Source organism: Varanus komodoensis, unplaced genomic scaffold, assembly GCF_004798865.1.
Source record: "Varanus komodoensis strain SLA01 unplaced genomic scaffold, ASM479886v1 scaffold20_1, whole genome shotgun sequence".
NCBI classification, from domain to species: Eukaryota; Metazoa; Chordata; class Lepidosauria; order Squamata; family Varanidae; genus Varanus; species Varanus komodoensis.
The window spans coordinates 7,789,156-7,813,232 of NW_025335587.1; the positions used below are offsets into that span (position 1 = coordinate 7,789,156).

At 40.8% G+C, this 24,077-nt stretch overlaps 1 protein-coding gene across 4 annotated transcripts in view; it reads left to right on the forward strand.

The window, feature by feature from the left end:
* Nucleotides 1-24,077, forward strand: part of FGGY (FGGY carbohydrate kinase domain containing) — a 211,476-nt gene that overhangs the window by 99,616 nt on the left and 87,783 nt on the right. For all 4 annotated transcript variants that reach the window (XM_044430203.1, XM_044430206.1, XM_044430204.1 and 1 more), the window contains 2 exons: nt 9,204-9,332; nt 22,258-22,361. In XM_044430203.1, the coding sequence (XP_044286138.1) occupies nt 9,204-9,332; nt 22,258-22,361 (233 nt within the window). The remainder of the gene's footprint in view (nt 1-9,203; nt 9,333-22,257; nt 22,362-24,077) is intronic.

Below are 24,077 nucleotides of genomic sequence, written 5' to 3' on the forward strand. Positions count from 1 at the left end.
TCTATAGTTGATGCTTTTCTGCCAACCTGAAGAAGCAGACAGCACAGGGAACTGTTGTAGGTTCAAGTGTAGATAGTGGGTCTGGGCCCACCTAGAACCAGGGCAGAGATTCTCTGTGACAAGCTTAGAATCCATGAAAGTAATCTAGCATTAGATGCTCTTAAATTCTTAACATTTTCCCTTCTTTTTAAATGCATTCATGATAGCTATTACAGATACACCTTTTTAGTAATTATTTTCCCTCTGCGCTCAAAGAGTATCAGCAGTAAATAAATGTTTTAACAGAAATTTGAGCAGCCAAATGGCTGGTATACCCTGTGAAAAGGATTTTTTTAACATAAATTATTTATGAAGTGCAAGCTAAGAATTGAATACAATATTTATATAGTGCATTTCAAGGACAATGGAAACCAGCTTTTTGTTTTAAACAAGGAAGAATGAGAACAAATGCTGGAATAAATCTGATAATTCAATGTAGTAAAACTAGAATGAAGAATAATATAATAAGCAACGATGGCATAACTATTTGGAAATTACAATTTTATACATCTACAGAGAATACATTTTGTGCTGCTTTTAAATTGTAAAAATTTAAAACAAATATTGGCCAATAGATTGCAGCAGTTTTTGGCAAAGTCCTGATTTTAATTTTGCTAATTTAGCTTCACCTTGTCTCACGACACAGGTGTTTTTAGGAGATTCAGAAAGAATTTTCTCCCTCCAAATTATAAAAGATGTGCTTGTGTGTGGCACTATGTGTTCTGATGTTCCTCTGGAGAAATACTTGCTATTCCCCTACATATTTGCTGGTGTGATGTGTCTTTGGATCAGATTGTTGGACACTGTGACTAAGGACTGAATCAAGTCACTCTGCTCAGGTTGCACTCTGTGTGGTGTCTTCTGCAATTACCATGTGTTAAAGCTGTGCTGGGGATTCTGTCCTCTCACAGGTCTCCTTCCCCCCAATAACACCACAGGGATCAGTGAGGAAAAGATGGATTGTACAACTGTCCTTTGCTCACACAACCATAAATGCCATGTCTTTAGGTTGAACTTGAATATTGACAATGCCAGAACTGCATAACCATACCTTAGCTCCCATTGTTTGGCTTCCTGCATGTGTGCCAGCCCTGCCAGTGATCTGTCTGGGATGTACAGAGATCCCTGGCACATGGCTGCATAGTGTTCATCAAGGGCTAACAAGATGCACTTCACAAGGCTTAAGTTGTGTGAAGTGTCTCCTCTTTTACAATTTCTCTGTTTATCTGTGGGCATTGTGCATACATGACACTGATTAGGGGGTAAGGACTTGCTTTGTACTGTACAATCTAATTTACAGTTGAGTTACAGACTTAAGTCAGATGTAAATACTTAAAAGACAGGTTGATGATGTTGTTTTTCCTATGATGAAGAACGAGGACTGAAATTAATTTCAGTTAATGACTGTGCCTTCAGCTGCATGTCCCATGAAATATGTTGAAAGATGTGCCCTTTAAAAAAAATAAACAAAGTGTAAATACATTTAAACTAACCCTAAATGAAATATCCATGTTGTAATACAATGACCCCAACATTTGCTAGATTAAGGTGTGGACTGACACCTTCAATAATACCTGAACCTCAGGCCTGACCTTTTATAAAATTCATGATTTCAAAAATCCATGTTTACCTCTGCATTTTTTATTTTGTGTCATTAATCAGTGACATACTTACAGCTATAGATTTGAGCTTTGTACACTCTTTCATCATCAAATTAATATAACTCAATATTAGAAGGCAGTGGACTGATGGGGATGGAAGATAAACTTTCTATTTAACAGACGGTAGCATGTATTCTGGTGCAAGTTGGTCATGTTATGGCATTATAAAACAGGCATTCCTCGGTTTGACGGCCTGCACTCGAGAGCTCTTTTACTGTGCTGAAATGTTTCATTCTCATATTAAACTGGAATTGGGATTAAAAGTGAAGTTCAACACTTTAGGGTTATATTACCCTTAAGGTTCCTCCTTATGGCCAGGATCCCACTCAGCAAATCCTCTTTTTAATGTTAATGAAAAGTTTCTTGTTTGCAGATTCTGTTCATTTGATCAGTTTATGTTGATTGCATGTGCCTGATTAGGACTAAATAGCCACCTAAATGTCCTTTGAAGAGCCTGCCTTAACTTTCCACATGTCAGTTTTTCCTTCTGCAGCATAGTAGGAGCTTTAGTATCTGGTTTTCTTAATTTTTATTTCCTTCAAAGAGAAAAAAGAAAAAGTGAAACTACATTATTATGCAATAAAAATGAAAATGGAGTGGGGAAGAAAGAGAAATTGTTAAGTAAACCTTTTTCCATTCTTTTCCCCTCAACAACAGAAACTGACATTGAGGCAAGAGAAGTTATTCAAGGGGCACTTAACAGCCTATTCATCTCTGACCTACTAACTATAATCAATAGAAAGCAATAAAATTGATTAGGTCTGCAAAAGTTTTAATTAAAGGCTTAGGAGCCCTGAAATTCTTAGCAGTTTGCATCTTTTCACTGGACAGGTTGATGGTGTAATCGTATTTTCTTTGTGTGTGTGTGTGTGGGGGGGTGCTGAGGGTGAAGGACAAATTTATTATTTGAAAAAAATATAGGAGGACAATACAGAAAATATTGGACTGCACCTGTATGACTTCTGCATTCTCAGTGCAAATCAAGTGAACAATTCCAGAGAAGCAACATCTGTTAAATTTTCATGAACTATAGACCTTTTAGCTGCTGAAGTCTGCTCTCTGTTATTTTTTTTTAAGTAGCCTGATAAATTTTCATCCCCATTTCCTTACTTAAGGGGCTACTTAAGGGACCAAATAATGATTTTTCACTGAATATCAATGCTTTATGTGCCGTCTGTTTTTTTTTCTAAAGCAAGGTGATTTCTCTCAAAGTACAAAATGCTGGACATGTCGTTTGGCTCTTTCCAAGTGCCTAATATTTTATAGGCTCTTTATAAATCTATTGTCATTAAATCTGTGATAGAATTATATGCTTACTCTTCACTTTCATTTTTTTTCTTCAAAGCTAAACATTCTGGGGGAAGAAATATATCACTAGAATAATTTAGGGGGCCTGGCATGCTTTACTTTCCAGGGGGAAATTCTTGAAGTGTAATTGAGAGCCATTACCAAACCACCTCAGGGAATCCCTGCTACTTTTGCATCCCCAAGATAGTGGCATGTGGGGAACAGTTGCAGGATGTAAGACACCCTTTGGAGACATGAGCTCTCCACAAAAACCAAGGGATCTAACTGCAAGGATCTAACTGCAAAGGTGGTCCCACACCAATTATCTCTCTGAGCATTTGAAACAGTTAACTATTCAAGTTTGACAGACCTTTATGCAGAAGTGTGTTTCATTTTCAAGTATATGAATCAAGTAAAAGGCTTGATTCATAGAGAACATTTCACATATCATTGAATAACTTTACAAGTAATGCTTTGAAATGCTAGTATTACTTTGGTTCCCTGTGTGGGTTGCACAGTGGCAAAATAATAGCATTCACACCTTGATAAGAAGTGTTTATGGTCAGTAGAAGTAAGAGACAATGCCATGTAGTTTGTGTATCCCTGGTAATATGACAGAGAGTGAATTTCTGACATGTAATAAAAGGAATGCCATGTGAAGTCACCAAAACACATGAGGAAAACATTCAGCTGTATTTATATTGGCTCAGATCAAGAAAGCTGTGTCTGAATCTTGGATGCAAGAAAAATGATGGCAAAGTAATATCCCCTTAAAGAATGGACAGACTAATCTACTAGAGCATTTTCATTTTAAAATAAATATTACTTTCTCTCTTGGTTAACTTGTTAGGTTATGATAATACCATTTCTGGCTTTTGTAACGAGTGGTATGTTAGCTAAAATTATGTCAATTTAAATTTCTCCTTTTCTGTTTAGAAGGAAGCACTTTTCATACTTTCACTTTTCATTTCTAGAGTTTAATTGTTTCAGTGAAGATGCTGTCTTCAGACTTTAAGGAAACTCTTTTGTATATATTGTGTTCCATCAACCCTTTTGCAGGTTTTAGTTTGAAGGGTATGTGAGGAATCAACCTGCAGTGGAAATGTTTCATCAGCTTCTGACCTTTCTGGGGTACTGAGCAGAAAAATGTGACACACTCTTGCATTGTCGTGATTGCTTTACTCTAATAAGCTCTATAGCGGATTAGGTCTGGGTCACATATGCATGGCAGGATGTGCATCTTCTTACCACAGGCAGAAGCAGATTGGTGATGTGTGGACATTACATGTATTCAGTTTCATGTGTAGAAGCTCAGACAGCATGAAAGGGTTGGGTCAGCCATGTACATGCTCCTATGAATATGCACAGGGATTGCCTGCATCATATGTAGCCAGTTTACATTTAAGGAGGGTGGAATGTATACATTTTTTCTTTTCTACTGCCTGCATTAGGAGTGAGCAGTAATGGTCTCCCAAAATTCTTCATGGTGACTGTAGATGGCTACACTGGTGGGGAACATTTTAACAAATAGTATTTGGAACCAGGTTAGAATCCTCCAGCAGTTTGAAGGGAGGAAAGAAAATTATCTTCTAAGAAAGTTCAACCCAGTTAATGCTGAACAAAACCATCATAGTGGTAGATGAAAAGTAGTCACAGGAGCCACCTCCGTTAGTTCCTCTAAAGGACAAATTAATATTAAATAACATTAATGCTGGTTCCATAGTGCCACTGCACCCCAAATTATTCAGAGACAGTAAAATTGGGGAAACAAACTTTCCCAAATACTCTCTAGGAGAGGCTTGAAATTCTCCAGCAGTTCAGGAGCAGCTCAATAAAGGAAGTTTCAGAGAACTGTTAGAAAATTATTTTTGAGAAATTTCAGCCCTATTTTGTAAAGGATGTCTAACCTGTAAACACAGCCTTAGCCTGCTCCATAACTGGATTTCCCAGGTAATCACCATCTTTCTTTGGCTTCCTAGTTTTTGACCACAGAGCTGACTGGGTAGACAAACATTCCAAGCCTAACCATGCTCAGTAGGTACCTAACATAAGAATATGGTTATTGCATGTAATATAAAATAAATCTCTCAGATTATTTGCTCAATTCAGTGAGGGTCCTGCTAGGATGAATTTGGTCCTTAAAGTTTCCCCACAGATGCCACATTAAGTTAGGGAAGAGAGCTACTCTCTGCTTCATCTTTTGTATTTCTCTTCCCTTAATCTTTGAAATATAGCCAGTAACAGTTCCTCATAAAGCACAGCTGGTTCTGCATGACAGGTTAAAAGTGGTTTTTGAATGAGTAAATGTGTCATAGCTGAGTCAGCTAGACCCCCTTGCTGGGGTTTTCTTTTGTTATTTTTAAAGGCTGGTGAATGCTAAAATGTCTCATTCCATTAAATATTAGTACGACTTTGGAGCCTTAAATTTACTTACTTGGGTTGTCTAGAGATGCATTGTTGTCTTTCTCATGTGTTACATTGGGTAAATAGCTGGTTATCATGGTAACTGCCTTGTAAGGTGGTGGATCACTGGTACCACATAAATTTCTTTAAACAAAACACCAGCATAGCAAATTCCAGGGCTAGTCTTAGGAAATGATAAAAGGGAAGGAAAGGTTTCAGACAGCTTTTTCCTTTGGTAAACTTGCTTCTCACTTCACAGGGGGAAAATTTCTGAAAACGGGATGTCTGCTGTGAAATAGAGGGTGCCATGAGAGAGGACTCTGCAATAGGGAGGGCTCTGATTTCCCCAGATAGCTATTTAAATGTGAAACAGAAAGTTCTTTTATGTCAGGTTATGGTTTGACTGAGTTTAAATTATTTTTAGTCAACCTTAGTGTGAAAATACTGTTAAAGAATTATCTCAGCCAAATAAACCAGATCTTTGCTTTTGTGGTAAGCTGCTGCTGCTTCTTTTGTCCTATAGATTCTTCCTTCTGCACAGTACATTTTGCTTGTTACCACTTCGCTGTTGGCCCACTATAGTCTCAAACTGTTAGGAGACTTTACATGCTTGGCCCTGTTCTCATTCTCCCTTCCATATGTAAGGGATAATACCCACACATCTGTTGGACCAGCCCCTGACCTTCATACATTCAGCAATACGTGAGCATGGGCTGTACGCTCACGGAGCTTGTGCTTGCACATTTGAATCTTGGCACAGTCATCATGCCTGACAGAACCTATGTTGCCAGCTTTCATCTTGTAATGAATGTCCAAAGAGCAGGGCAGAGCTAGGCAAACTGATGCCACCCGACCTCCACAAATTTACGGATGTGGAGGCATCAGAGGGCACCAGGTGTGTTGTAGCTGGGCCTCCGGAATGTCTGTCCTCTGAGCTCATTTGGGAAGATTCCAAAATAAGCTGCTTAATTATTATTATTATTAAGCAGGGGCCCACCTGCTGGACATGACTCCCGAGACCTCAGTTCTGCCATCATGAGCACATTGGGAAGTTCTTCCTCTCGTTGAACCTCTTTGATCTCCTTTGTCTCCAGGTTTTTCCTCCTCTTTCTTTGTGTTTTTTCCTTCTATCCTACAATAGATGATACAGATATAGATATAGATATAGAACATGGGTGCTCAAACTACAGCCCGAGGGCTGGATCTGGCCCACCTCAGAGGTTTTCAACGCGCCATGCATGCCCGCCGCTGCCTGCCCCGCCCCCCCCCCCATGCGAATATATTCTGCTATATTCTGCCTAGTTTTTCCTGCCTCTCAGTTGGTGTCCTGGCCCTAGCCTGTTTGAGAAAATCGCACTAAAAGCCTCATACCACAACTACATGGACTGCAACAGCAAACTACCACCTACAGACAGGCATTCCCTGTGCCTTTTTCACCTTGGGGAGACCCATGTTGTTCAGGGTACCTCTTGGACGAGAGGTTCAAATTATGCTGCCAGTCTCTGCCAAAGAACGCTGTGCTACCCTGTGCCATTGGTGTCTATGACTGGTATAGTATCTGTGCGGATAGCTAGGCTAGGCTGAGTTTTGTTATTTTTTGTCCAAGGCGGCCAACAAGGCCTGGGTCTTGGAGGGTTTGGTTGGCTGTGAAGTGTATTGTTGCTGTTCTCCAAATCCTCTTCTCACCCCCACCCCTTTTTTGCATATCCCTTGTCTTGGTGTTTTAGCTCTTTTAGTACCCTCCACCCATATCTTTTAGCCTTTCAGTAAGCCCATTTTCCCCGCACTGCTTGGGTTGTCATGTGCTTGGGTTGTTTCTCAGCTGTCTTGGTGTAAATCCATTGTGCCTGCTAACAACTTGTAAACTGTGCAATTCTTTCAAAAGAGGTAACCACACATCAAAATCTTTCCTGACACATTCTGGTCAAGTTGAATTTTTTGAAGACTTTTCAGTGTTAGCTCCATGTAGAAAGCAGTACCATACTTTAACCATGTGTTCCCATGGCCTGATTTGATCTCAGAAATGGGTGCAGCTGACACATCATCCTAGGCGAGGCAATGACAGATGCAGGAGTACATGAACAGGATTTATCAAAGAGAGAGTCATGCTAAGACAGACTGTATCCTTGTTACAGACTTGATTTATCTCTTGAACTTTTCTAGATTAAGCCCTCTCTCAGCCCATTCCTATCTCCAAAACAAGTTCAGGGAATAAGCAACTTCCTTGGAGGAACAGAGCTATATGTCATCTGCATATTGATGACAACATACTGCAAATCCTTAGAAACATAGAAACAGAGCAAGTCAGAAGGGGTCTTCCGGGCCATCTAGTCTGACCTCCGGCTCCAGCTGGTTCTGCTCATGAGATGCCTACCATGTGCATGTCTAGCCTATCCTTGAACACCCTCACTGACGGGGTCTCAACCACCTCCTGTGGAAGCCCATTCCATACCCTCGGGGTCCTAACTGTCAGGAAGTGCTTCCTGGCTTCTAAATTGAAACTTGGTTCCCTGAGCTTCGCTCCGTTGGAGTGCTTCCTGCCTTCCTCTGCAGGGGAGAACAGGTCTCGACGCACCTCCGTGTGACACTCCCTCACATACCTGTATGTAGCCAAGCCTTGTGTAGATGTTAATAGTTTTCCCTTCTATTTGAGTTCTCTTTGAGTTCTTCCTTCCATTTCGCTGCATTCTTTACTTCATATTCTGTGTTGGGGGATCCTTCCTGCTCTGGTTGTTATACCCACTTTGCTCAGCTTTCTTACCATGCAGCATCTTCGTTTAAGTAAAAATTCAAACATTCTGGTGTCCACCCCAACTACCACACTATACCTACTAACATGTACTCTAGCTCCAGGTTTGAGATTAGGGAAGATATAGATTTTCTTCTTTTATAAATGCAGTTCCAAAATCCACTATCTGGCAATACAGAGGGCTTTTCTCTTGTTGTTGTTGTTAGTTGCGAAGTCACGTCCGACCCATCACGACCCCCGTGGACAACACTCCTCCAGGCCTTCCTGTCCTCCACCATCCCCTGGAGTTCACTTAAGCTCACACCAACTGCTTCAGTGACTCCATCTGGCCACCTCATCCTCTGCCGTCCCCTTCTTTTGCCCTCAATCATTCTCAGCATTAAGCTCTTCTCCAGTGAGTTCTTCCTTCTCATTTGGTGTCCAGAGTATTTGAGTTTCATCTTCAGTATCTGGCCTTCTAAAGAGCAGTCAGGGTCGATCTTCTCTAAGACTGACTGGTTTGATCTCCTTGCTGTGCTAGTTAATTTTTAAAAGAAAATTGTGATTATATCATTGTAGCTAGTACTCTGCTTCAGTCACAGTTAGGATTTTAGGGTTTTCATAGTACTACTTGTGTGCCATTCCATTGAAACCCATTCCATTTTTATCTTGGCCACAGGAGATCAATATGAAAACTTTTGGGTGTACATGAGATTAGCTTTAAAGGCCACTAAACATTACACTGACTTTTCAGAGGGGAAAAGTGACTGTTTTCCACAGTGGAACTGAACGCTACTGAAAGCATATTGTAGTCTCTGTTGAAAACCATAGAAGTATAGCATCCATGTTTATCTGAATCTTAGAAAAATGCAACTACACCAATGATATAAGCAGCTTAATTATTATATTAGCATTATACAACATATACTGCTTTATCTTAGTTGAGCAAATAAAACTAAGAGTGTATCAATTCAGGGAGGGAAGGCAAAGGACTGCTTTCATACACAGAAAAAATAGCTTTTTTTCCTCCCAACAGGCTGGTATGTGTTTGATTTTTGTTTTTTGTTGTAATTCTGTCTGCTCAGGAAATGAAGCTCTCGCTCCAGGAGCTCCAGTTGGAAATGGTCTAACTGCAGAGGCTGCAAAAGACCTGGGCCTTTCAAAGGGGATGGCCGTAGCTGCTTCTCTGATTGATGCACATGCTGGAGGAATAGGTATTCAAGATAATGGCTCTTTTTGCTCTGCCTCACTTACACATATAAATAGAGGCTCATGTTGCAACTTCTATAGAGCAGGACAGGACAGGACAGGACAGATCATCCTGTACATATATTCAGTTTCTGTGGCCAAGCAACAGAGAATAAAGGGAAGAAGGCTTCCAGCCTGGAAGATTTTGAAGAAGCCATTGAGTGTAAAACTATACCAATCCCCTACTTTGGACATCATTTAAGGATGTTTGAAAAGAAGCATTCCTGACCATATGCAGGAGGTGGGATTAAATGGCTTTTTAGATCAAGTCTACTCCTACAACTTTGATGCCTGTAATCATGTTCAATGTATCTCAACAGTTTCCAACTTCTTTTTTCATTTATTTTTATTGTGAAATAGAAAAACAAAACCAGATCATTAAAGAGAAAGAAAAAATAAAACATTGCATTTTTGCATAAAATGTAATAACACTTGTTATATATCCCTATGTATTAATATATAACAGAATATACTACTACTATTAAAAATAATTATGCGTAAACCTCAACAAAGGCACCCCAAATATGTATTTAGTTATCCTTTTCAGATTACACCTAAAGGCCAACTGTTCAAAGACTGAACAGTTTCATTAAATCCTTCACCCATTGTGTTATTGCAGGTGGCCATTTATCCTTCCAGTGTTGTAATATTAATCTTTTAGGTATCAAAAGGGCATGGAAAATCCATTTACAATGACCTTGCACTAAATTCCAAGAAATTTGTAGGTAATTCAAAAGAACATGTGTATCCTTAAATATTAAAGAACTTTCCATCCCAAGATTTATCCAAATTATTACTTTCTCCCAAAAGGAAGCTGTCATCGGGCATTGCCAAAACATATGTAGAAGAGAAATATTAGTAGCATTACACCTCCAATAACTGGCCAATTTAATTAAGCCCTTATCTGGACTTTGTGGTGTCCAGCATCCTTGAAGCATGCATCCTTGAAGCAAGCATAGCTTAAGATCCATGACCCTTACACATCAAATAACAATGAAGCATCCCATTGACTGGGCAAAATTGAGTATCCCAGTTCATTATTCCATTCTTGGTTGAGACCTTGTATATCATATTTATTCTTGCTTAATGGATTTTTTAACACAATTGTACACCAGTGTAGCCATTCGACCTCAGTCACTGTTTCCAATAACACAGGTGGCTGTAAAAGCAGCAAGACCAAAACTGTATTCTAAGTAATATTTTAATTGCATACATTACCATATAACCGTAGCTGGCAATTCATATTTTGAATGCTAAGTGTAAAATGGCAAAAAATCATAATCAGAACCGATAAACTGATCCAGAGTGGAGATTAGCCTGCCTGTTCAAGTCAGCCAAACAATTATTTTCTCACTAATTTTTAAATCCAGATTTCCAATTAATTTTGCACATGAAAGTAAGTCAAGCTGCAGTTGACATGAAAATGTATGCCACAACTCTATAGCTTTCACAACTAGAAGAGGCACATTATTTTGGTATGATAAACCTCAGTGTAATCTGTCTGGCCAGGACCCAGGCATCAAAATACCAAAATTGGCCAGGAAGAGGAATCTAAGTGGAAAAGAACAAAATCTAGTCCAAATCATCAAATTGGCCTACTGGTTTAAGGAAAGATTGGAAAGGGCAGATGAACCATCTCTGAAAAGTTGAAAGATCCTGATAAGTTGCATTCTTTTCAAGGGTATTCACAGTGGAGTGGAACCCCATAAACATTTAGGAAGCAAAACTTTATCTAGAAATTTGTGCAAGATACAAATAAGTGGCACAAAAAACAATTTGAGGTACTGCATTCATTTTAAGTGAGTTTACCATACCACATAGACTTAACTTTATATATGCCTATTTGTCATTGCCTCTTGTGTTCTTAATTTCCATTTTCTTTGTTTAACTATGCTGGCAACATTCAGGTATCTTGAAATGCAAGTTTATATACATTTAATGGGTTATAATGTAGGCATCCCACTGAAAAAGCCCTTGTTATTTGCTCCAGGCACTCTTCATTTGCCAAAAAACAAAGCAAAGCAAAGCAAAACCTGATACATGGCACCTCGTACTAATCTGCCATGTTAAGCCTACACCTAGTAATTTGATGCTTGTGAGTCCTTACAAATACGTTGAGTGGTTAGATGGATAGAATGGACCACTGAAATTTATTTAGGCTCTTGATTTGTACACCAACTTTCTATTGAGAAAATGGCACTCAGGGTGGAATAAGTGGAATAATAATAATAAAGAAGTCATTGTGGTGTATTGGTTAAGAGAGTGAGACTAGGACTCAGACAACCTGGGTTCTAGTCCCTGCTTAGCCATGGAGCCAACTGGGTGACTTTGGGCCAATCAGCCCAAACCTGCCTCACAGGGTTGTTGTTGTGAGGATAAGATTGAGAGGAAGAGATTAATGTAAGGTACTTTGAATCTTTGTAAGAGAAAAAGCAGAATATAAATCAAGTAAATAAATACATCTGGCTGGCTAGGAAATGCTGGATATTGCAGAACCTCTTTCTGCCTAAATATGTATAGGGCTGTGCCTTAAATGATAATAAAGTGCAATATTATTACATTAGATTTATATCCATCTTTTGTTCTCTTGCAAGGATCCCAAAGCTGTTTTCATAATTCTCCTCCTCTCCATTTTATCTGGAAAAAACCCTGTGAAAAATGGATTTTACCAATATCTTCTATTTTCTGTCTTCATTAGAGACCAGCTGCCCATAGGAAATCCACAAGTAGGACACGAGTATGATAGCAGCCTCCTGCCCAAGTTTCCCATCTCCTGGTGTACATAGGATCATTGGCTCTGATACTGAAGGTAGAATGTAAGCATCAAGACAGGTAGCCATTGATTGCCTTATCCCTATTGTATTTGTTTTAAAGCCAGTCAGCTTGGAGGTTATCACTACATCTTGTGGAAGTTAATTCCATAGCTTAACTATGTGCTTTGTAAAGTAGTACTTCTGTTTTTCTGTCTTGCATTTCCCACCAATCAGTTTTATGGGATGAGCCCAAGTTATAGTATTGTGAGGAAGATTACGTGATTATCTGTTTTATTTGTGGGTCATGGCAGAACTTCTTCTGGAACGTATTCCTTGAGATGGCTTTGGAAGTATCCCCCTATTTGCTGGTGAAATTAAAATTGATGCCAGACATTGGCTTTTCCTCCATTAGTCTAATCATTTTGGTCTCTAGAAATTTAAATAGATTCTTTGGTTCATTTCCAGCCAAGAGTTCGAGAGGAACACTTAAAAAAAATCCTAGTTTTGCCTCCATAAGCCTCTCTTACTACTCACCAATACTCCTCTAAATGTTGCCTTCCCTCCCCCCTCTTACTTTTTGGCAATGGCTGTTGTAGTGGCAGTAGTCCAAAGGGAGGAAAGAAGGTCAGCAGATCTTTTTTCTCTCTGTAGTGCCTAATTTCCCTCCATGCACAAGTAGGCCTGGAGAATATCATTTTCTTAAGGGCTACTTATGTCAGCAGTTCTTGGAAAACTGAATTTCCTGGTCTGTGTATGCCTTGCAACAGTGTGCATGTATGAGTGTAGAAACTCGGTCCTTTCTACTTTTCTCTTGCTGCGGGAGCAGCAGGAACAGTGGTCACCAACAGTAGTTGGGAGGGATGGGTTTATGGATCATGGGTGGGAGGGAGGGAGAGCTGGGAGATAACCAACCAAAACAGGTGGAAGTGAGATTCTTCTCGGGTTGGCATTCAAAGCTAAACTGCAGAAAATTAGGAAGGCCATAATGTAACTCATTATAGCATTCTGAGTGCCTGAGGCTTGCCGTTCCAAACAAGGAAATATGCATCTTCTTCCAGCAATTAAAAATGGTGATGCACAAATAGTCAAGAGCTCAGCCAGCCATCACCAGCAGGCATCTTGGCCCTAACTGATAATTTTAGCAGGGGCGGTGACAAAATAGTCTACCTCTTCTACTGGGAACTGGGCCTCCATATGATTAGGTGTGGGAGCCAGTCCTGTGTGAGAGCCAGTGTGCTGCAGTGGCTAAGAGTGCAGGAATGGGACTCAGCAACCTGGGCTCTAGTCCCTGCTTAGTCGTGGAGCCAACTGGGCCACTTTGGGCCAGTCATAGGTTCTCAGCCCAACCTACCGCAAAAGGTTGTTGTGGGGATAAGATTAGGAGTAGTAGGAGGAGAATGATGTAAGCTGCTTTGAGATCTTTAATAAACAAGGGAAGGCAGGATATATTTCAAATAAATAAATAAGGTGCTTGTCTCAAGTGTGTGGTTCATCCTGGAGCTGCCTGCATAGGGTCTGGTGCTTGTGCATCATGGTATTTAATGGTGCCTTCACTGAATGAATGAATAGGGTATCTTCTTTCAAAACCAGGAATGATGTTTTCCCCTCACTTCAGGTCCACTGTCGGAAAGAAAATATGGAGGAAAGATCCAGTTTCTTAATTTGCTGGCTGGGATATAAAAGCATAAGGGAGCCACATTTGATAACTTTCTGAAATACACTTTTCAAATCTATACAATGCTAGGCTTCTTTTTACACATGAATATCAGTTGGATGGATTAACGGGATGCTACATTCTTGGCATCCCCAATCGAATGTGTCCTCAGGAAAGGGTAGGGTGCTTGTTTTGTACTGTTACAAGTTTATATGAATGCTAACTCAGGGATACAGAGAAACCACGGTGGGAGAGGCCAGTGCAAATGAGGCCACTCAACTTTAAATGCCAGATATGAACTTAGGTTTTGAACACTAAGCCCCAAGGGATGAAAATATTTGCCCACAGTAGACTCAAGAGATTTGATACTCTTCATAGCAGATACATTAAATTTTTTAATATGTGTTTCATTTATAATCCAGTCTGATTCCATTTTCAAGCATGGCCTGGTTTAGACAGTGTGTGTGTTTATTTTAGAGATGGGAGATGCCATGTCAGACATTAGGACTACTAAAAATCTTCTCAGCTGCTTTCCTTTTCACATGTTAATCTTGACATTTAGTTAACCCCTGATTGTCCATTGCTGTCATATATAATGCAGTTGCCAAAGATTGACCTAGGATCACAACTAATTTTGTTATTTAACTTATAATCATATTTTATTGGAAATTCATACATTATTACATGTATTTCTAACATGATTGTCTCAGTTTCACTCTGGGAAGTATTTAGGTGAAAACCAAATGCACATAGACATTGTAGAACTAAAGGCCAAGGATTTTTTTCTGGCATTGTAAGTGCCTAGAAGAGCTGGATCTCTATGTACTTACCCCATGTGATAATCCACTGAACTGCAGTTGGCATCCTTCTCAGTGAAAGCCCTTCAGGATCCCTGGAGTGACACTGCCTACCCCAGCTGGCTGCTGGAAGCCCCTAGGCAGGAAGCACCATAAAAGTGCCTACTTGTATACCTTGCTTGGTCTTATTGACCTCCGGTGCATTTCTTTGTGCTTGGATACTCTTTGGCCCTTCTTCTTGATTTGTCCTTTAGTCCTAACTTGCTCCTTGGTTCTGTTTCCTGGTTTTTTCCTCAACCCTGCCTCCTCATTTATTGTTATCATGACTAACTGTTCAGTCCTGTCTAGTTTTTCTGTTTCCTGGCTGGGTCCCTTCCGAGTGGTGCTCATGGCCCAGCCCTGACAGTAAGCTCTAGAATTTTCACATGCGGAAAATTTTTTGACAAATTCTTTCCCACAAGAAACTAAGTGGTAAATTCCCCCTTGTAAATGAAATGCATGTAAGAATTGGCTGTTAGTACAGTAAGTTACTCAGCCCTATTAATGTACTTGTCAGTGGTTGCAGTCCTTAAACCAGCTTATACTGGACTAACTACAGACTGAAGCAATGCAGGTAGGAAAGTTGCATTTTGCAGCCATGTAATGACTGGCATATAATTGGAGAAGAACATAAGAAGATGCACTGGCTAGTAGCTTGCATGCACAGAGCATGAGATGCATGCACCAGTGAAGCTTGCTAGACAAGTGACCTCAGTGAAGCAGTACATTTGCAACTGACAAGATATTGTCCATTAATTGCTAAATGCAATGCACATGGCCAATGGGGAGTGGAGGGAAAAAGGAGATTCCAACCCATACTCATGGTGGATGTGCAGGACACCTCAGCCAGCCCACCTCCCCTTGGCTCTCTTGGCTATGGGATGATAGGTGTTACAGGGCAAGCAGCTGTGGGGCTTCTTGTTTCCCCCCATACACCTGGAGGCTCATAAGTATAGGCAGTGGTAATTTTGATGGGGAAGATAGCTAAGGAAGCAAGGATTAAACATGGCTCTCCACATGCTGTGGTCCTAGCAAATGTCAGGCCATCCCACTCTTGATTTTAATGTGTGTGTGTATTTTTAAACTAATAGAGTTGACCATTCTTTTGACTGAGCCAAAAGAGAGATGTAGGCAGGCCAAGGATAGTTTATGAGAGCAGGACGGTACAAAACTTCTTACCAGAAGGAGCCAGTGCTTTTTTTGTAAAAAAAAAAAAAAGTGCCGGGTCGGCAGTAAGCGCGCGACCACACACACCAATCCCAAGCCCAGCAGCGAAGCAGCGATAGAGCCCTCACTATCAGATAGCAGACACAAAAGCAGCCTGCAGGCACTATGTTAATGATGTTTGCTGCTGATCTGCTACGATTCAAAATCACTTTGTAAAATCCATTGGAAAAAATTCCGGTGCGTTCTGTGACAAAAAAAGCCCTGGAGGGAGCTATCAATCGGAAAATACAAAGACAAGTATGCTGGGGAAAGTCAGAATCCAGAGAAGCAGTAGAATGTAAGCAGAACATGGAAATACACAACAGACAGGAAGGTAGATCCTACTGCCAGTTCCTTCCTTCCTTAAATTGGTGAAGCTGGAGCCAAGAGAGACAGGATGCAGCTGGGTCTAATTGCCAGGTGAAACACAGTAGGGTTAGAAGTGGATCCTGAGCCCAATTCTAAACATGTGTGTCTGGAAATAAGTACCATTGACTGCTAAGAACACCGATAACTGCAGTTTAACTTCCTTTGGATAACTTGCTCCAAAGTTCTTTTGAAAAGGGAATTAAAACTATTGTAAACTTCTTCCCAACCTAGTGCAGTATGTAGAAGAATGGGGAAATTTCATTCTAAACCTATGAGATTCTCTTTCTCCTCATAAATATCGAGCAAAGCATGAGAAGCATTTCATTTCTATCCATGGATTTGCCATATTCCAGGCATTCAAACTGGTACTGAAAAAGGAAGGATGGTAATTGGGCATTTCTCTCTCAGGAGACCATATATTTGTTAATAAAGATGCATCCTAGGATTTCAGAACCTGTCCCTCCTGAATCCATGGACTTTCTCTTGTGCTTGGCCTGCTCCTGCAAAATGAGCTGAGCCAACTGGAAGTCCATGAACACTCGCAGACCCCCAGTTGCACAACTGTCAACTTTCCCCAACTGCAATACCTGGACCAACCTTTTTCTCTGCTTGCTGCTGCAAGTGGCCCCAGGGAAGAATGACATCGCTTGCACAGTGCTTGGGGCACAGTTCCTGGCAAGGACCCTATGAACCCTAGGCGCACTTGGCAGGAACTTGGAATCTGAGCCACTGCAAAGTGGACCAGAGTCCGGGAAGCTGAAACCAGGGAATCTGGCAGATTTTCCACCCAAAATATATTCCTCACATATACTTAATATATGCCATCTTCATTAAGTATTTTCAGGGTTCTAACATAAAATAATGATGTAATAAAAATAAAACAGTAGAATAGGAATAAAATACAGGTAGCAGAAAATGTGTTAGAAGGACTAGACAAATAAAAAGGTCATTGCCTGAAAATATACTAATATTGGTGTTAAGCAAGGAGGAACATGTGATAAATGGAACACTACAACTGGGAAAGCCATCTTCCAGTAGAACACCTTCCCAGTAGTCATCTACCTCAGAAGCAAGTCCATATTGAGGAAGACCTCTGAAGATTACCTTAACATATAGGTACATTGCAAATAGACAGTCCAGTACTCTGTGTGAGAGAGCCTGCATGGTATAGTGGTTAAGAGTATGGGACTAGGACCCTGACAATCGGGGGTCTAGTCCTTATTCAGCTATGGAGCCAACTGGGTGACTTTGGGCCAGTCACAGACACTCAGCCTAACCTACCTCACAGGGTTGTTGTTGTGGGGATAAAACAGAGAAGAGGAGCAGAGCAGGAGGAGAATGATGTTAGCCACTTTGAGTTAATTGTAAGAAAAAAGTGTGATATAAATAAACTAGGTTTAAAATAAATTTGCAGTTTAAAATTAGCACCAGCACTTTGAACTGTGCTTGGAAAAGATGGAGAGTCTTTTTAAGCACTGGCAAGGTATGTGGAGCCAAATGATTTATTCAGATCTCATCTTTAAAACTGTTGTGTCTGAAATTGGTCCTCGAAACGATAGGTATTTTTGATGAATCTACTGCCCAAATCTGATATGGTTTAGAAAGTATTTGGAGTGTGGCTTAAGTAAAACACCATGGAAATTAAAGCAGCTTTGAGTGTTGTTGGATCTCAGAGAGCATTGTACTGATTCTTATAGACCCTAATCTGGTTAAATTCAGTAGTATGCAACTGACAACGGAACAATATTGATTTTAGAATGATTAAAACAATTCTGCCAGTTTAAGACCTGAGTTAAGGCTGTTGGCTCAGGCTCCACAAAGCCAGGAAATTGGAAGCTTAAGCCTTTGGCATAATTAAGTGTGTCCAGTGATTAGTGATGATGGTAAGCAAACATCAATTTGTTATAAATTGTGCTTGAGTACAGCTTACTCTCCATGCACACACACTTCCCCTTGACCTTCCATGCCCAAATCCAGATGAGGAGGATGGAGTGTCTGGAATCAGCAAATACGTATATCCATTGTCCCAATCCATTCTTGCCTCGCAATACAGTTGGTTTTGGTTACTCACAAAACACAGTTCATCTAAATCACTCCCAGCTCTTTGACTTCTCTCCTAAGACCTCAGCAAGGCCTTAATTTCTGTAATGGGAAGACTCCTATGCAACTATTATTCTCCAAATGGTTTGTTTCAAATACTACCATGTCAACAGGTGCAGTTTGCTGTTACATTCACACTTTCTGATTTTATCAGTTTTCTGTCAAAACACAGGGAGAGTCTATTGGGCATATTCAACTTCCTTATATATCAACTTAAACATACTCTGTATTCAATTAAAATGATATTAGCTAAAATGTGCTGGGCAAAACATAGAGCATGGACTGTCAATTTTTGTAACTGATGATTCCAGGTTACTGTAATCTTTGTCCATTATAACTTCCTGACTAGGCCTACTCATTTGTTAATTGTTTTCTTGGCTTTATGCATTAAGCCAAGAATAATCACATTGGGCACAGAACATCTTGATAGTGGGGGTGCTACATGGAATTTAAAAGAGGGCAGCTTCCCCAGGGGTCTTACCTAAACAGAAAGACAGACAGACAGAAAAATTATTTGCACCACAGTGGCTTTGTGTGATCACGTGAACTGGCCCACTATCTGAGATAGACCAAGGTAGCTTAGATGGCACTCTGGCAGACAGCAAAGTGCACAAATACTGAAACAAAACATATGTAGAACTCTTATTAATTCAACTCTCTAATGACCTTAGTGATGTAACTTCACTCCACGCATATTTTTTGTGATTAATACATATTTTCCTTGTGACTCATTAATAACTGTGAATCATACAAACATCTACATGTTGTAGTGGTGATCCTGACTTTAATTAACATAAAATTTTGAGATACAGAAAATATTCTAAACATCCTTCTGCGCTTCTAATTATAGCTCTTCTTTGTACAGGAAATTCTCTGTTAGCCTTCTCTATGTGGTCGCCTTAACATGTGACATATTTGCCTGTCCACAGGATGAACTGAAAAAGAAAGCTTAATTGCTAGCAGGAAGTGATTGTTTCTGCCCTTCACAACTGAATATTCCCTGAACATAAACCTTCAGCTGTGATGGCTTTTGGGAACTACTACTCATGTAAATGCACAGGCATGAGTAGGATCATAGGAGTGATCAAAATATCTAAGAGAACAAATGTACTTACAATAATTGGCTTAATGTGCTACTGGAGATAATCATGTATAATGTGTAGGAACAGATTTTATTTGCTGTAAGAATCCTCTAGTAGAATTTAGAGATGTTAGTTTAATTCTTTGTAGTGGTGTCTTTATCTTAACAATGCAATACTAATTGCAACTATGATACAAAAAAAATCTAGTCATGAGTGTAATCGAAGACAACCTTTCCAGGGTTGAGAAACATATTCTTGCTGTCTGTATGCTGCTTCATATTTATCCTCACATCAAAGGAGTCTAATGTCATATTAACATGATTGAAAAACAGTCACTGAAGCTTATTTACTCTGGATCAAATGATCTGAATATTACAGGGGCGGTCAACATGGTATTTGTGAGCTGCCATTGCTTGCTGGGGGAAAAGATGTTTTAAAACTTCAGGGAGAAAAGGTGGCTGTAGCAGTATGGAGTGCAAAAGGGCCTGCTTGTTTGCAGGCAAAATTTGACCTCTTGAGGGTTGCATAGTTGCTGTGGGTGTGTGTTGCATGTGTGGGCAGGGCCAAAGGCAAAATGAGTGGGACAAAAACGTGGTTCTTACTGGTTTAAGTCTGCTCAGAAGTGAGCAGGACAAACTTCTGCAAATCCACTCAGAATTAATTAGCATCGAAGCATTCAGCAGCATTTTCGAAAGTCTGTATTAGTTAGGCCTGAATGAAGCTGCAGCCTAGTAACTGGCAGAATGCACAGTCTCCATTCCTGGGCTTCAGGGTATTCCTTATGTTTGGCACACTGCTAAATCCAAATAAATCGTGAAAGGCTTTGGCATAAAGGGCAGTATGAACCTGGTGTCAAAAACTTGACAAGTTTGGCAGCAGGTGGGCCCCAGTGGGGAGGTTGTTCCATAGATGGGGAGCCACCACAGAGAAAGCCCTTGAGCATAGTGTCTGAGTAGATCACAGTTGGAAGAGGTGCTCCAACAGGTATTGAAGTCCCAAACCATGTAAGGCTTTATAGTTTAACACCGGCACCTAGAAGTGTGCCTGGAAGCATACAAGAAGCCAATGCAACCAGGAAGCCAGAACCAGTTGTATGGGCTTGGAGGTATGGGTCCTGATTATTAATCAGGCTGCTACATTCTGCAAGAGCTGCAGCTTTTAAATTGTCTTCAAGGGCAGCTTCAACCATGGCTGTAATCTAATTTAGAGATAACTGGAGTGTTCATCACTTGTCCAGACAGGGGCATGGCTGGGCCATCAGCTGAGGATGGTAAAAGGCACTTGAGCCACTGAGGCCACCTGAGCCTCAAGTGATGATGATGATCAAGGAGCACCCCCAAGCTATGAACTGACTCCTTCAGGGAGAGTGCAAGCCTATCTAGAACAAGTGCAACAAACCTCCTTCTGGTCAGAAGATCTGTCCACCCATATCCTTTCAGGATTGAGCTTCAGTTTATTAGCTCTCATCCAAGTCCATTGTCACAGCCAGACATTGTTTAGCACATTCACAGCCTTGCCTGTTGATGAGGAGGAGAACTAGAGCTGCATGTGATCAGCGTATGGATGGCAATGCACTCCAAAACTCCAGATGACCCCACTTGGTAGTTTCATGGAGTTGCAGGGGTGGTGGGGGAGAACAGCTGCCTGAGGAATGCCAGGCTGGAGAATCCATCTTGCTGAGCAATATTCCCCAAGAACCACCTACTGGAGACAGCCCTCCAAGTAGCAGCAAAACCTCCACTCTCATAGCCAGAAGCGTGGCTTCTAGATCAAGAGAGGTATTACTACCACTCTATACGATTCTGGTGCGCCTGCAACTGGAGTATTGTGCTCAGTTCTGGGTCCCTTGTTACAGGAAGGATAGAGTCAGGTTAGAGTCAGTGCAGCATAGGGCCACAAGGATGGTGGCTGGATTTCAGGGAGAGCCGTATGAGGTGAGACTGAGGGAACTGGGTTTTTTAAGCCTCAAGAAGAGGAGACTTGAGGGGATCTGTTGGTGACATATATGTATGTGAGGGGGTGTCACACAGAGGTGGCTGGAGACCTGTTCTCCCCTGCAGAGGAAGGCAGGATGTGCTCCAGTGGAGTGAAGCTTAGGGAACCAAAGTTCAATTTGGATGCCAGGAAGTATTTCCTGACAGTTAGGACCCCGAGGGAATGGAATGGGCTTCCACGGGAGGTGGTTGAGGCCCCATCGGTGAAGGTGTTCAAGGATAGGCTAGACAAGCGCATGGTAGGCGTGTCATAAGCGGAGCCGGCTAGACCCGGGGGTCAGACTAGATAGCCCGGAAGACCCCTTCTGACACACTCTGTTTCTATGCTTCTAATTCAGAGAATCCTTCACACTCAGAGCACCATCCTCATTATCAGCTGAAAAGAACAAGTCTACAGTATGTTATTGTCAAGCTGATGACATGGTGAGACAGTACCATGGTTTATCTCTTTATTAGATTTATATCCTGCTTTTTCTTATAATAAACCCAAAGCAGCTTACCTTATTCTCTTCGTCTCGCTCTCATTCTTACCCCCACAACAACCCTGTGAGGTAGGCTGAGAATGTGATTGTCCCAAAGTCACCCAGTTGGCTCCATGATGAAGCAGGAACTAGAAACCAGATTATCCAAGTTCCAGTCCTGCACTCTCAGCTGTTTCACCACATTGACTCTCCATGTTTGTCATGGTGGTCATAAAATCCTAAGCTGCCCTAGATAGGGTGCCTTCAGTATGAATGTGGAAATTGAGCAATAAGTTTTAAGAATACATTTTCCATTAAAATGAGTGTGGAGACTGGCTTTTCTGATAACACTTTGGGGAACAGTCTCAGTAAGTACAACTTGAAATATTTGTTTTGCCTTAAAATCAACTTTTTGTGTTTTGCATCTTTATACCAGGCATGATTGGAGCCAATGTGAAGGGGCAGAACCTGCTCTGTGAAAATCAACCAATAACATCCCGAATTGCTGTGATATGTGGAACATCTTCATGCCACATGGTGGTAAGTTGAGGATAGGATTTTGATGCCAGTCACATAAATCCGGTTGAGAAAAAAAAAAGACCTTTTAGCACCTCCTTTAATTGCCTTGCGCTCACCTGTCCATATGCGTCCTGTCTATTATGGTAACTCTGTAATTACCATCGGAGATTTGTTATATATGATCGTACATTTGCTATCAAGAAGCATCTTTAATATTAGAACAAATCAATACTGGGGGGAAAGGCACAAATTGTAAAAGGAAAGTTAGAAATTATTCTTCTGTGACTTCAATTGGGCATTGTGGAATCAGAGTTGAAGAATCTGGCTTTGAGTAACCCATGATGTACATGTCACTAATGTATAACGGAGTACTCAGTGTCTTTAGAAAAGCCCCTTGGACCTTCATCTCTCCCACCTCCTCACTCAATCAATATAAATCCATCTTACTCTGAGAGCTGTAATGATCTATAGAATCACGAGAGAAGCATTGTGGCTCCAAAAGAGCCCAGATAAGCAATTTTTGCTTCAATAATTTTTCTCACTGAATTAGTGGGAAAGCTTTTTCCTGGGATTGCAATTAAAGTTTAGTGTCTCTCTCTTTTTAAAATTAATACCTTTTTAAAAACGTATAAGCCTAAAAGCATTCCATTGTCATGACTACCTCACTTGGTCATTTTTTTTCCATTTAAAGTGCGTTAACTTACTGACACACTTTAAACTCAATCACTATAACAGAATTGCTATTCTCACAAATGAGAATGTATACCATTTTGTGTATATTGCTTTGTGGGTGGGGAGGGGTCTTTTGTGCAATTAACCTCAGATGCAGAAAAGAGATACCTGACCCAATATTAGGTATATTATATTGTAATTTTTGCCTTGTGCTCTGTAAATCCATTCATCCATACATGAAAAGACCGTCAACCCATCTCATGGGAGCCCTGACCTTGCTGGACCCAGCTTTCTCCTGCACTATCCTTTCCTGAAACTTAAGGGTTTGGGGCTAATAGTACTGTAGGCCATAGGCTTAAGACCTGTGTACCCCCTGAGCAAACCTGAGGGCCTTCTTTTCCTTCAGGAAGCTTAGGAAATGTAGCTGCATATGTCTTCCTGCTTAACCCATTACTAGAACATACAGTTTTATGAACACTTTAAAAGGGGTCTGAGGAACTGGTTAGCCAGATAGCTTTCTGGGTTACCCTTTCAGGGACAGTTGATGTCAGGCGGCAGATCTCTCCTCCAAAGCCCTGCTCACTGACATCATATCTAAGCTTCTCCATGCAGAGGAAGGTATGGATATCCCTCTATCTGAATGGGGAATCTGCTTTTTTCTTCCTGCTCTCATTGCCTGGAAAAACGGCTTTCATGCAGGAATTGGTGGTCACTGGTTGGAAAGATCAGCAGGCTCCCCTTAGTGTGCCACTCACCTTCCCACGTGGAAGTGAGCGCAGCGTGTAGGGGAATCCTCTTTGTTACCTCCAGTCATGGACAGCATGGGTCATTGATCCATGGAGAACACTGGAGATAGCATGGATACTCCTCCCCCTGAGGTGGGCTAAACGGGAAACCTCTCCAAGCCCGAGATTTACATTCTCGGCTTTAAAATGTTACCCAAATGCCAAGGGATGTTATTGTAAAATAACTATCCATTCTGTAGAATTGCAGTTACGCATCATTAAAAGGAGAGTTAAGTTCAACTGTTAGTTCATGCCACAGTGAATCATTAGTGGACTGTGA